Here is a 15,473-nt window from a genome sequence, read left to right on the forward strand (position 1 = left end):
GCGCAAAGCCTCACCTCATCCAGCAGATGCTCAGGCAAATTAGCATACACAGAAATGAGTAACTAAATATTACTTAAGTATGAATATTTATGGATAGAGATTTTACATCATAACACAGATGAAGATAATAACACAGCACACAGTTTGTGTACCGTGACACCCATCATTCATTAATCACCAGAAACATGTATGTTGACCCACAGGTGATAGAGAACAGAAATTGGTAGCAACGACCTCCAGAGGAAAGGAATTGGTAACAATGCCCTGTACCAAAGCGTATGTGACTAGACTGTGTGCTAGTCTACTCCAACCCAACCAGGCCCTTCATTAAAGGATGAACCCGTTCCATATTTGCCTGTACAACCATGAGCAGGATCAGACGGGAGGGGCAGCATGGTGGTGTACCCTGCCTCTTGCCCAAAGTCAACTGGGGTTGGACCTCCTGTGACCCGTAAGAGAGACTCCCTGCCATGGGAAGAAAAGGCCTGAAAGAGAAGAAGAGTCTACTCCAGGATACGGAGGAATCGGAAAAAAGGTTGGATGCCCTTTACAAAACAGTGGAGAAGAGTAACACTGTCTGCAGCACTGCTGAGCTGCTACGCCAAGTGCTCAAGACTGCTACTTAAACAAAAAAGGAGGGGTTCAACTAGAAATGAAGCTTCAGGAAATGCTCTAAACAGAAAAAGAACAGAAGGAAGACACGAGAGGAGAGATTTTGTAGATAGTTTTGGGGAGTCACTCCAATACTAAATTAGGAGGTTCATAAAATGCTTCCATTGAAAAAGGATAAGAACAAAGAGACACTTTTCAAAACTGTTGAGGGGAAAGAATCACTTCTTCATGAACTGGGAGAAGTGAGACTGTGAGAAGTGAAGGAGCAGGAAATGCCACAAGCCCGAAACAAGGAAGCCATCGAACAAGAAATAAGGAACTTCAGAAAAGTTTTCAAACAGAGAAAGACCAGGAGGAAGACATGCGTCTCAAAGCATGAGAGATTAAAAATGCACTTTCCCAAGTAGAAGGGGGAAAAGGAGACTATTGAGCAGAACAAGAAGTCCTTAAATTAGAAATTTGGGGACAAACAAACAAACAAACAAAGGTAAAGCCATAATGAAGACACAAAGGAAGAGTTGCTTTGCCAAGCCAACGAGGCAGATGAAGATAATTTCATAATTTTCATTATTTTTTTATTGAAACGTGGAAACCTCTGCCTGTACAATATGCACCTCCTGCTGCATTTTTATATATTTATCTATGTAGCTTATTAGACATTTATTTAGTTTCTTGTTGCGCACCCCTACACTTTTTGCCTAGACTGCTCAGCAGCTCGGAGCAGATTTGATTGAGTCCGGGTTAAGTCTGGAATTGATTTAAAGGTAAGTGCAGGTGAGGAATCGGTTCCAAAGCTGAACTTTGCATATGCGCAGTGCTTTTGAAAAACTGGAAATGTGTGATATCGATTGTCAACTTTGTGCTTTGTAGCATCATATCTGTGGTGACCTGTCTGGGACAGTCCTGTAAAGACAGAAGCGGAACTGTCAGCTGATTACCACCTGGTAGTGAGGGAGACTACTGGAAAGACCTGGTAAATCCAAGTTTGTAGTGAGGGTGAACTGGCAACATCTGGGGGAACCTCTGTTCCCTAGGTCTTTAATGCCCCACTTTGGGAAGAACTTTGGCCTTTTGGGCCTGAACAAGAAGTCCTCAAATGAGAAATTTGGTACTTAAACCAAGGACATAATGAGGACACAAAGGACAAGTTGCGTTGCTAAGCCAATGGGGTAGATGAAGAAGTTGGGCTGGAAATTTCTGGTGATGGGTTGACACCAGGTGTCCCTGTGGCAAATGGCTTTAATACTTCTGTAAAGTTTAATACATTATTTTAAGAAAGATGTTTTTCTGTGAAAGGCCCCGCCATGATTGAAATGTTTTATTTACCAAAAATTTGGGCAAATTGCAGCAGGATATCAAGGGAAACAAAAGTGTGGCAGGGCTGAAATGTGTTAACTGTGGAGAAAAGAATCAGATGGGAGATATATTGCTGGAGAATATTGTGTATTTCATGTCCCAAGCAACAAGATATTTAAATATTCAAGAAATGTCTGGCATGGGAGAGCTGAAAAACAGGAACACTTAAACAAAGAATCCTTTTCACAGGATTAGTTTTGCTAATGTTAATTCTTCGGTGGAATGCAAGGAGTCTGATGTCGTATGGCCAAGAATTTAGAGGATTTCTAAAGGGGTTAGAGTGCAAACCTCAAATACTCAATGTGTAGAGGTGACTCGTAAACTTAATTTGATTAAACTTAAATTGATTTTTTTGATTCAAGGGTAAGTGTCCATAAGATGGGATAGGTAGGGGGTAATGAAGGAGCATGTCCTCCTTTTATTTGACAAGGTGTTTCATATAGATTTATGCAGAAAGATCTGGATGGTCAAAGTTTGGAACTGGAAACAATTGAAGACATAAAGGGGCTATGTAGACAAAGGGTCATTTGCTGCGGTGATTTTAATGCCCATAGTATCCTTTGGGGAGAGGATAGGACAGATAGGGAGGATTTGATATTGTGGGACCTCTGTGTTTGAATTATAGGATAGGAAAGAACAGGAAACAAGTCAAGGTTGACTTGACATTGACATAATCATTGGCAGGTATTTGTTTGTGGGAGGTCAGTAGAGGAGCTAACAACTTATTGCCTTACAATCCACCAGGATTGGCCCTTTTCTTGGCCTTGGCTAATCATGAATATGATTAGCTGGGGAGAAGAAAGTGTCTGATTTGGGAACCTCAGAATTGCTTCTTTGCCTTTTTTATGATGTGATTTGTCTGGCTTCATTAGATGGTGACTTTCATTTATACTGTATTCACTGTAGTGAGAGCTAGGCCACAAGGGAACAGTTAATCTGTTCTGGTATTAGTGGTAACTTTTAGAGTGCCATCAAAGTCATCTTGTACAAAGATCAATTTGCATGTTTTCAGTTAAACAATTTCAGGACTGACTGGGAGATGAGCCATGAGGTTCTTTCTTGGGGTGGGTAAATAAAGTGCACATTTATCCTTAGCCGATTGGCAGAGTGAGGTCACAACAATATTTTCTTTGTCTCATTCACATTTTATTTTCAGTTGAATATATTTATTAGTTTTCATATTTCTCAACGATAGGACACACAAAAAGCAAAACAAAATGATACTGAATTCATATCCTACCCTCAAATATGATGGCCCACTTGCAGCCAGTGGTTATGGCTTCAGTCTGAGCTAATTTGAGTAAAGTAGAATTTGAGATGTAGTAACATGATAATACTTATTCTGATAATTCTTATTCTCTACCAGACAAACCAACAATTTAGCCTGGTTATCTAACTTTATTTGGAGGTAAAACTGACCGTGAGTGTACCTGTAATGTTGGCATTAATCATTTAAAGCTAAACCAACAGACTGGACTATGTGACTTTGATACGGGAGAAGCACATTTACTAATGTACATTCTAGCACAAGTTGGTTGGCACACAAATCAGAAAACAGTGATAGCCAGCTGGCCAGAAGTTAAAGGAGTTTAGCTAGCTGACAAGTAATAACCTGTTATGCACTTGTTAGCTAGGTAATGAGAGAAGACTTGTAATTCACTTGTTAGCTAGCTAACACATGAATACTTGTTATTTACTTGTAAACATGTGAACTATGTCAGCTAGCTAACAGATAAATAACTTGTTAGCTGTCCCATCTTAAAAGGGAATAACTGCTTAACAACTGAATATCTTGTTAGCTGTCCTGTCTAAAAAAGAAACTGGTCAGATTTGGGGAAAAAAATTGCTTCTTTGTTAAAAACAGTACGTACATATGAGCCATTTTTAGTAAGGTTAATTCTATTTAGAAATGCACCCAGCAGACCTCCAAAGTGACCACCAGAGGTGGCACTGCATCAGTTAAAAGCCATGGCAACTGGAGATCACATTGCTGTAAAAATTAAGAGACACGATCAAAAGGACAGACACATAGAAAACAGATAAACAGAAGAGAGCCACTTGTGGAAAGACAAAGAACCCGTGACTAAATTAACTGCTTTGGAATGAGGAATAACTGAGGAATAACTTTTGAGTACACTTTAAACAAGTAGGTTGAGTTGTAGTTACACTGTAAAATCAGACACATTTCTGTGTTGTGCATCAAAACCAGATCATAAAACACATCCGTGATCCTCAGTGAGTTGCAATGCTGACTTCCAGAGAACTTAATAAAATATAATACATTTTGTACTGCCTGGAGTGTTCAGGGTGTGTTTCCTTGAGAAAATTCCACACCACTGCGTATTGGTTCAGACTTTTTGCTACTCATCAGTCCACCATCTCCCCCGCAGAGAGACTGGAAACTAGATCACGTATTTGTTAAAAGTGCAGGTCGTGAATCAGTTTTACTGCTGCAGGGGGCTGTGAGGTTCGTCCTGTGAGCCGACAAAGAAGCAGACTTGCTGCGGAGAGGAGGGGGTGATGTGGTGGTGGTGGTGGTGGGACAAGGAGGAGGAGGAAGAGGAAGAGGAGGTAGATTGGTGGATCTCCCAGTAATTGCCGTGGAGGTCTAGGGAGGAAAGAGCGGGCAGGTTGTTTCTCTGCCTAGGTTTATCACACTCTGTAGGTAGAGGCGGCACAGTCAGGCATTTCCTCAGGCACGGCTCACTGTAAAGTCAATTACACACATGTTTAGGAGTTTGTTTCACCCATTTGCACTTTTGGACTTCCTCTCTTTGCCTCTGCATAAGCTTTGCACTCAGTTATACACAGAGAACACAAAACCCTGCCAATTATCATAGCTCTGCAGACCTGGAAATTACCATATAAAATGACCGTGATTGTTGGATTGATTGTTTTGGAAAGAATTCAGTCCTGCCTGATCCTGTTATTTGAAAGGAGGTTTCAGATGCTGGTAGATGATCTGACAAACACCTTGATTGAAGTATACTGATGCCTTTACTCCCATGACATGGCATCATGAAGAGGCATTCTCTAAAATGCTTCCATAGCATAAATAATACCAAAGGAAATCCTGTAATATCACGGAACAATGACAGGTATAGGGAACACTGGAGTGTCCTTTAACCAATGAGATTCCAAACTTTGAGTTGTAACTCTGGCTGATCTTTGTTTGGAACCAGTCCAATAGCATTGCTGTGATGACTCAAGAACATCAGTGAGGGCCTGAGAGCCCTCTAGCTGGTGCAGGAATAAGTCACCAGAAAACCTAAGCTTGGAGTATCTTCTGTTGTATATCTTTTGTTTTACGTACTATTACATAATTTTATTTCACACAACCGTCTTGATTTGTCATAAGTGGATTCATATGTGTTTGCGTGTGAGTTTAAGTTGGGTTAATTATACACCTTGAGCGAAATTTGTACTGTTCCATGTTGTCACTCAATAATTAAGCCTTTGAAAAAAGAAAATGACGTATGGAAAAACATCTGTCACCTCATGGAGTTGGCTGGTGCTCCTTTCCAGGCTTGTCGGTACACGTCACCTGCCATCCCAAACAGCCAGCGTACATCAGCTGGCACCTCTGGGATCCACTCCACAAACCTGGGGTAGAGCAGAGTTTAGAATATATATATACACATTCAACTTAAAGGTGAGATACCATCATCGATGAGACCTCCACCTCACCTCTGGGCCGCTGAGTAAGCTGACTGTACAGGAAGTGTGTACGGCATGAGCATGTAGGACGCCACTCTTACTGGCAGCGTCTCAGACAACTTGGTGTACAGGCCGGCTTTGTCTTTGCAGGCCTCACAGAACACTGACAGACACACAAGGCAACAGGACCAGTCAACCATACACCGCCGATGATGCCAGCTTAAAGATGCACACATGCATCTTCAGTCTCATCTTCATTACTAAAAGCCAATAAAGCCTAAGATACTGCACCTTTCTTGATCGGGGTGGGCAGAACGATCTGCTCATCCAGCCACCAGTGCTGTTTACGCAGCAGGTGGAGCCTCCGGAGCACCCACTCTTTAGTCGTTTCAGTATGCTTACAGCAGCAGTCGGGGGTGCTCTCTAGCAGGGTGGGGCCAGGGGTGGGACGCTCCAGCATCACCAGATCTGGGACCACAAAGCATGACATCAGCGACACAGTCCAAAGGTTAAGCTACAGGCTGATAGTGGTGCATCATAACTAGGTTATTTGAGAGTCACCATGGTAACACAGTGGTAACAGTAATACTCACTGTTCTCTTCAAGAAAGCGTAGAGCATCCTTATAACCGTTCTGACACAGCTCAGCCAGTACCTGTTGAGAGGAAGACACTACATCATTTTTCAGACACTTCACTGACTTTACATTATGGATCCTTGATCGTTCTGCTCGTCATCAAGTCCAGAGACTTTTTGTTTCTGTTCTTCTAATGTTTTGGGTCTTGTGAGGAAGAATCTCCAGGACTCTTTAACATTAGCATAGCAGGTCCAAGGTCCTGTCCCCTGGAGGTTCAGAGTCTGGAGTTTCGTGGAAACAGAGTGGATACTATTACATGCGGTTGCCGGGTTAGCAGTCAAGACAGCTTGTAAAAACTTCCTGGGTATGTAGTTCGGACATAACCCTATGCCTAACATTCCATGTCTGGGCTGCAGAAAATAAAAGCTGCAAGTCCACTCCCTCTTTTCTTTCTGGTCTCAGATTTATTCCTGTCTGCCTGCTCTGTCTGAAAGCTGTCTATGGTAGTGTGGGGATCTAAAGTATCTTCCTGTAGCCATGTCTCTGTGGAACACATAACACCACACTCACGGACATCCCTCTAATTCATCACGAGGCACACTAGCTTGTGCATCTTAATTGTTCAGCTGGTCCCTGACATAAACAATGCGAAGCATAGGATTATAGCATAAATTTACACTCACTACAAAGTCATTCCACAAAAAAAAAAAAAAAAAAAAACTAGACTAGAACTCTGCCTACTAGAATGTTTAGAGAGGATGCAGCTTTAAAAGGCTACAAGTAAAAATTTAAGCTAGAACTGACAAAAGAAGTACGCTAAAAAGTTGGATGAATAAGAAAATGAACAGAAGCAACTGCAACGGGAAAAAAACTTAAAATTAAAAAACAGATTAAGACAATAAAAAACTAAATTTTACAATTATTTTGGAAAACAAAGCATAGACGCATATTGCATTTCAGTTTCGTCTAACAGAGATCTCTGGAATATTTAAAATACCTAAAAATGCTCTGATGTGCAATGTAATACATATCTTCACTATCATTTCACTGTCTTACAATTGATTTTAATGTGGTATGGAGATGTTTTAGTGCACGGAAAAACAATTCAGTAACAAAAGAGAAAAACACTAACTGATTGCCCTTTTAACAATATGAATGTTATTTCACTTTATTTCTTTGATTTATTTCTTTTATTTGGATTTCTCAAATCTTCCATGTAATTCTGGTTATATTTTCTGAGATGCACCTGGGATATGTCTTTTAGATAGTCAACTAGACATCTTCTGATGACACTACCTTTCCCTGACAATGGTCAGTTTGTTCTTATTGCATAAAAACAACTCTGGCATCAGCAGAGCTGCTCACAGCCAATCCACAGGCTAGATCAGTCAGACCACAGAGTGGTCAGATCACATGAGTCATGGGTCAAAACGTACTCTGTCTTATTTGATATTCAAATTCTGTGTTGCTACACGCTTCAAATCAATATGACAACTGCCATATTGACTGCCAAGTGTGTGTGTTTGCAGAGAGAAATCCCTGGCTCAAGCATGTATGGGCCGATCTGAGAGGTAATTCCTCCCTTGAGGAATGTGGTAGGAACACAAATGCCCTCCCCGTCACAGAGATCCATAACAGTGGTTATATAATCGTAGGATCCAGACAACATACCAAGTGCACACACGTGAGGTGAGTGGTGAGGAGCCAGGCTGAATCATGACAACATAACAAGCAGCTCTACCCCAACAAGGTCAAAGCTCACCGTGTCTTAAAGGTTACCTAACAATAATCACAGCCACAGGGAATAACAAGAGGAAACACGGGATAAAGGAGGAGCAACAGCAGGTGAAATATAGGCAGGAGGCACATCCTGATACGACTTCAGCCTCTCTACTAATTCAGCCTCAGTCAGCCTCTGAGAATTCTGGTCTTTGTTCTGGAGAATATTAGCGGAACTAATGTATCTAGATTAATGTTACTTTGTAATCCTCAATAGTAGTTCAAACATGACCAATATAATAAGAATCCATGTTCATGTGAAATTTTATCTTGAGTTTCTCGTTTTGTTTGACCTATCATCCAAAATTTTAAGCTATTTGATTTGCCATGATTTAAGACAAAGCCTAAATGTTTCAGGTCTAATTTGTTTAAACAGCTTTTATATTGTTTGAGAAAATTAAATCTTCACATAAAGTCCAGTGATAAAAGATAATTCGTACCTCCAATGTCTTTTTTTGGATAGATATAAATCAAAACCATCTAGGTTAAGCTATGCTATACAGACCATCTAACACTGCTGAACAGTAGCCACTGTGGGATAATGCTAAATGCTAAAACATAAAGTAGCAAGACAGCAGCGCAAGTGAGCATCATCAAATGAGCAGTTGGACTCAGTCATATAAAACATGTCCAAAGAACGTTTGCTGATATTAGCTAACAATAGAATAAGCAACCGGTTGTACGGGACTGAGTAAGACTGTATCGTTAATTTAACTGAACTGTGCAAGAGTGTATTTTACTGCATGTAAATTCACATTTTCATTTGTGAGAGAAAGAATGTGTCATTTTCTCTTTTAAAAGTAACACAGCATCACAAAAGTTATCATACCATTATACCGTTATACTGTTACCATTATCAGGCTCTTTAGCTGCTAAATGTTATGCTAGTTGCTAACTTTGCCAAAGTTTGCCAAAGTAATGAGCTAAAAGGGTAAGAAATGAGGGGATCTGCAGATTTGGATGGTAATTGTTTGTGGGTTCATTTCCATACATATAGTCATTTGACCCACAGTGTATATGAAGCAGAGGATGGCGCAGCTATAAATGAACTCCTTGATGAACTTGAACTGTGCCACTATGACACGTAGGAAACCATGTGTTACCTACCTTGGGTTCTGGTGGAAACAGAGCCCTGCTGAGGCGGTACATGTTGCCCAGGTTCATCTGGATGCTGGTGTTGGTGAAGCGCAGCTCGTGGAAGCTTGTGGAGTTGTCACGAGGGCAGATGTCGCTCTCGCCGGAGAACGGCGAGATGGTGATGGTGTTCTTCAGCTCGGACTGTGGCAGGTTATCGCTGATACCTCCGTCCACGTAACGCTAAAGACACGGACACAGGTAAAGAGACAGGAATAACGTATCTGCTTTCACTCTAGAGCTGAGGTAGTTCAAACAGGTTTCACTGAAACACATGGGATTTTGTTCTTTACTGTTGTATACACATTTTCCTCACAAATTTTGAGCTGTGCCTTGTTGTAATGCAATTGCTGTGGCCCACCAGAGAAGATTTTATTTATATAATGAAACTGCTCTAGTTCCATTTCAACGAAAGAAGGGCTTAAAATGGAACAGAGAGGGAATTTATCTCATTCTAAATGCCAGTTGTAAAATCCCTTTCAGCTTGGCAGAGATGCTGCCAGCGGACTAAATGAGTGGAAAAATGTAGCCTCTGGGTTAGACACTGCCAGCCCGGCAGAATGTAGGTCAGTGAGGAAATGGAGGTCAGGATCGTTCAGAGTGCACAGGACTATATAATATGTCCTGTTAGCACATACCCTGTGTTTGCTTAGGAACAAGAAATACCAATACAGAAATGCCAAAGATATGTCTGAGATAGTTTTGAAACAGGTTTAGACTTGTATCCAAAATAAACCCAACTGTTCCGAGACAATGCACATAACAAGTGCCAATTAATCTCAGCCAGAAAGTTATGTAGTTGATACATAGTTGAGCAGGTTTTATCAGAGATTAAACCCAAGCAAATGTCAATTTCTTCTTTACTTTATCTGTATATATAATAAGAATCTGTAGATGTGTTCTGATAAACACACTCTTGAGGATAGGCTTGTCATTAACCAGAATAAATAAGTTTAACACATATTTCATTTTCCCTAATGATACCAAATGACCATGTCCTTCCAAAGCTTTGGACTTTGGACAGCCCGGAAATCGGAGGGTCGCCGGTTCAATTCCTTGACTAAGCACAACAGATATGTACAATAGATATGGGTGGTGGTGAAGCAGACGCACCCCCCCTCCCCTCTATGACCAAGGCTGTGGAGCCCCTGACCAAGGCGCTGATCCACCCCAGCTCCCCGGCCCCCTTACTAGGCAGCCCCAGTGTCTCTAGTGCATGTGCATGCTTGTGTGTTTCGTTCACTTGGTGTGGGTAAAATGCAGAGAATAATTTTCCCCATTTTCCCCCACTTTTCTGAATTATGCATCCAACCATATAAATATGTTTTTAGGTTTTCATGGCTATAAAACCCTTTGCATGTCGTATGAATAAATACCATGATAGAAAGCAAACAATGAGACAGCAAATAAAGGAACAGCAAACTTGACGCTACACTCTCTTTACCGGCCCACTCTGTGAGCCTGTCATTAACATTTGATTTTCAACATGTAGACCATGTGTTAGGCTGTACTCTACTACAATACTGTTTATCCACAAAGTGCCTGAAGTTAATGAACACTCATGCACAGAGTCAATGAGTCACACTAAACTGGGCTCTGAGCCAGCAGCCAGTCAGAGAAACAGAAAGTACACAATGTACAGAATCCACAGATAACCCCTGCAGACTGTATGTATACACACAGACAACTCTGTGACATGTAAACACTTCGAACTGACTGTAGCAGCACCTTATTGGACTCACTGTGTTTCCTATGTTGCCTTGACTCTGAACTTTAGGACATGGACCAATACAACAGGCTCTATTCAGAACGTAATTCACAAACGTATCCACAAAGTTGATATCTGTCTGGGATGATTTATTTTGCAACAGTGATGTACACTGTGCCTGAAGCTTCCCTGCCACGGTGCTGGTCCTAAGAATAAAAACTTTGTGTATATCAAATTATTACATTTATTCATTGTTGCATTTTGAAGTTGCACCTTTGATCACGTTTGTCTATCATGATTACGAAGAACTTGACTTTTGGATAGCTAAAGCTAGCATCACATGATTAGAATTTTTACAACATTCCATGTAATCTGGTTGATTATTTCTTTATCTGCTTCGATTTTGATCCACTTGACCTTTGTATTTTTTGTAATTACTATACAACTGGATGCAGAATCCAGTCATCGGGTTCATTTACACAACCTTACGACTGTGTATGACCTGGCAGCAGAGGACAGAAAATGGGTCTAATGAGATCACTGTCAAAGTCCAGCTGATAAAGCAAAGTGAAGGTAACACTGACATCAGGAATTCTGATTTGCAGCTAAATATACAGATGACTAATCATGATTAACTAAATGATCTCATATGAACAGTCTTGCAACCTGACCTGTGTTTTCAATGTTGCATTCAGTGCAGTATGAGGGAAAACACTCATTTTAAGAAATACCAGGGTAAATGTGGACCAGGTGGACTGGGTCTAAGACTCAATTGTGCCGCATCCACCCTGCCAGATCGGAGTTCCTGCTTGGTCAGTCGGGGTTTCTCAAACCATTTTAGATAAATTTTTGCTCCTTGCCCCTGCAGTCCCATCTGGTCTGTCGTGGCCCCCTGTTTCCAGCCCTCAGTCCCATCAACCCAGCTCCTCAGTCCTGGACCCTTGCTCAGCTCAGACTCTTGCTCGGATTCCCTTCAGGACCTCTTTGGCTCAGCTTCCCACACTCTAGACTCTCAGTTCATCTCAGTCCCAGCATTCTCCGTCATCAACACAACCAGCCCAGTCAACACACCCTCCCAGTCCATACCCCATACCCTTAGGTTCTTGATTCCTAATGAAGAGTTCTGATCACATAAAATGAAGCAAATCCTGGGAGGAAAAAGGACTGCAGACACCTACCACTCCTCTGAAGGATGGAGGGATTAGCCCGCAGTAGATGGGGATGAAACAGCTACAGATCAGCGCCTATGGACAGAGTGTGGGGTTAGACCAGAAGAAATCCATTTCCTGAGACTTACATTACTGTAACAGAGGTCCTAAAGAGACCACAGCGCCCACCCCCCCCATCCACCGTACCTGAATGAGTTCGTCTTTGGAGCTAAACTCTGACACCAGCACATTCTCCCCATCGGACACTCTGGTCAGAGAAACAGACAGCCGCCCCGAGGCCAGGATGTGCGCATCAGAGGGCAGGTCCCGGTTCAGACCTGACTTTAACACCTTGACCAGGTTGAAGGTGGGGTGAAGGGGGCCCAGGTTTCTCTTCCTGGCCTCCTTCGCCACCTCAATCACATCTTCACAGCATTTAGCTGGGAAACAGGAAAGAAGAGAGACAAGATAAGGCGGAGGGAAGCTTTCAAGTTCCTCTGTGATCAATAAATTGCAAACAAAAACATATTGTGTCAACCTGCAACCGGATCAATACTCGCTAAAGATACCAGGACTCTGTGACCAATAGTGACACGGGAGAGCCCATCTTCCGAGTACTGAACTCATGCTGAAGTTCGCAGAGTTTCTATTGGGTGATGCACACGGGCCAATCTTCTAACACACGTGTCTACTGATATCAGACCTTATCATATGCTTACTGCTTATTGATGGGAGGGAAAGCAAAAGGGTGCCTCTGACTCACACAGTCCTCAGAAAGAACATGTTTCTCTTATGAAACAGTGGTTTCATGCCACTGTTTTAGATTTAAACACACGCTAAACACATATCAGTGAAAGCCATTATCACCCTGCTGCACATACTCTATCAGTTTTACACTGAACTATGCACAACTTTGAGATCTCATGTTAGGTTTACCTGATGATAGTGACAGATATCAGATACTAAAATGATACAGTATGTCGATTCCATGTTTTGAACAATGAGAGTATAATTGCTGCAAAATAACTGGATGTAATTATATTTCAATTTATATTTAACTGAAAGAATTTATATTGCAAAAAGATACATAGGTTCACATATACTCATTTTGACTTAGTGAAATATCCACTCATTACGTTTCATATATGCTTAACATCTGAAAAAACATTTATTTAATACGTTATATATAAATAAACAAACAAAAAAAAATACAATAAATATATATATGGGTCAGTTTTGAAAAAAAAAACAAAAAAACAAAAAACAAGCAAATATACTGAAAATAAGCAACTAAAATTGAAACCATAACCATAATCACAAAAAGTTCACACACTTATATATTCATATACATATCTATGTATATATAATGTGTATATAAGTCATTAAAACGACTGACCGATACTACTACTACTAATAATAATAATTATTATTATAATAATAACATGACTTCCGGTTTTCTATGTAGAAAGCGAACAGCGGTGTGTCTTACTTATAGACGCCTGGCTAGCGAGCATGGAGGCGGTCAGAGAACCGGCAGAGGCCCCGTACAGCTTGTTGGCCCCCTTGACGAGGTAGGGCGCTTTCTCCAGCAGACAGCTGGCAACTCCAATGTGGTAAATCCCCAGGAACCCGCATCCCGCGAAAGACAGATTCCAGCCGCCGTTTAGGTCGAACATGGCGACACATGCCCCGGCTGGCGGCGAGGAAGCCCTGAGTGAGAGCTGACAGACGACCGAGTGCGCCGGGGTCTGCGGGTGGCAATCGCACCACTGTCACCTCTGCTTACCGGAGAGAAGCAGACTGACGGTGTTTTGAGGAGTGAGGCGCAGGCAGGGCAAGCCGCTGCTGATGCATTCATGGGCAGTCGGAATGATCACAACTGCGACATGAGCGTTCCAGTACATCGTCTATTGGGAAATTTACAGTTGTTTTCACGACAAACTAAATATTAAGACCCACTCCCATTTTATATATATACATATAACCACAATCTGTATTGTACTTAGCTCAATCAAGAGTGTGAATGTAAGTGTAGTGTCACAGGTTAATTGAAAACCTTAAGATTTACTAGTAACAATAAAGGCAACAAACACGTGTTAGTGAGAGCTGGATTGGATGAATGCACGTCTATCAATCCCGTGTCTCCAAAAGAACCAATAAATAGCGAGAGTGGGAGAGACGACACGCCGTGACGTCACGATCCACTTCCAAAACAAAAGCAACATGTTCGTTGGCAGATTTCTGTCACCTGTTGAATGTCTCCATGGTGACCACAAGCGCCCCATGATGGTGACAGAGCACTCTCCGCTTTACTGGATGCAGACTGGTGGGAATATTATAGTGATAACCAATGTGATTTATGAGAGGATTTATGAGAGGATTATAAAGAACTGTAGGATGGCTTTCATGCCACAAGGTGTATAACTGTGGATATATGGAGTTTGTGTTGCATGTACTCCTTCATAAATATATTGGGACTAAATATGGATCTCCACAGGCCATGCATTAATTAATGCATTACACACAAAGGTCTGAGCACGGGCAAGTGATATATTTAGCCTTTTAAACTTTTAAATTGAAAAGAAGTGGGAAAAAAACGCAAAATTCTGCTGCTTGTAAAACACGCACACCTTGACTGACACACACACACACACACACACACACACACACATTTATAAATATATACATATACGTCTATGTATATGCATAAATATAAATATGAATAAATACACGTGTTATTTAAATAAATAAACAAATACACATACGTATACATATATTAGTATTTTTATACAGCAATCACACTAATGATTCACTATTGAGATCAGTTGATCTGAAGTGCAGCTTGCAACAGTCAAAAGCACACGCGAAGCAATAAATGAATAAATGCTTGGCAGAATATTATAGCCACTATTTGAAATATTATATACGCACTGTAGGCTGGAAGATCCCGTAGGATTAGCATGTGATTATCACATTATATTACTATTACAGAGGTATTATACCAGCATGATGCTAATTACTTTGATCAAAACTCCATAAATATCATATAGACTATAAGACACAATCATATCCTGCCATAGAATTATACAGGCCTATAGAGTTTATGTGTTGTAGCATGATTATGGTAATTGAAGAGGGAATGTGCTGTAAACATGGGATTAAAAAAAGAATATCGATTAGTACAGCAGCCTTATGGTAATAGTATTTACTGGAGCGCGTGGGTCTGTGTCCTCGCCCAGGCAAGAGTGGTCCTGATGCTGGGCCTCGTGTGCGCGCATGACATCACTTATCTCCCGCGCGATTGGCTGCGACTCAACTCTCATCCGCCTGCCGTGCAGCATTCGCCGCAAGCCTCCTCATCCCGAAGAGAGCAGTGTTGCAAAGCAATCTCATCATCACCATCATCATCTTTTTATTTAACTGTTTATTCTTTTTTTTTTTTTTTCCAAATTTCACCTCGTGCGCTTTTTCTTTTCCCTCGGCGCTGGCGGCTCGTTTGGACC

At 41.3% G+C, this 15,473-nt stretch overlaps 1 protein-coding gene across 1 annotated transcript; it reads right to left on the reverse strand.

Moving 5' to 3' along the window:
• Positions 1-3,098: 3,098 nt before the first annotated feature.
• pnpla3 (patatin-like phospholipase domain containing 3) lies at positions 3,099-13,765 on the reverse strand. Its single transcript, XM_041030415.1, has 9 exons — positions 13,460-13,765; positions 12,178-12,410; positions 12,001-12,066; positions 9,088-9,297; positions 6,219-6,279; positions 5,917-6,093; positions 5,656-5,788; positions 5,464-5,571; positions 3,099-4,674 (listed from the first exon to the last, which is right to left on the reverse strand). Exons 1-9 carry the CDS (start codon positions 13,644-13,646, stop codon positions 4,413-4,415), a joined length of 1,437 nt encoding a protein of 478 aa, XP_040886349.1. The 5' UTR covers positions 13,647-13,765; the 3' UTR covers positions 3,099-4,412.
• Positions 13,766-15,473: the final 1,708 nt, after the last annotated feature.

Source organism: Toxotes jaculatrix, chromosome 22 (genome assembly GCF_017976425.1).
Source record: "Toxotes jaculatrix isolate fToxJac2 chromosome 22, fToxJac2.pri, whole genome shotgun sequence".
Taxonomy (NCBI): domain Eukaryota; kingdom Metazoa; phylum Chordata; class Actinopteri; family Toxotidae; genus Toxotes; species Toxotes jaculatrix.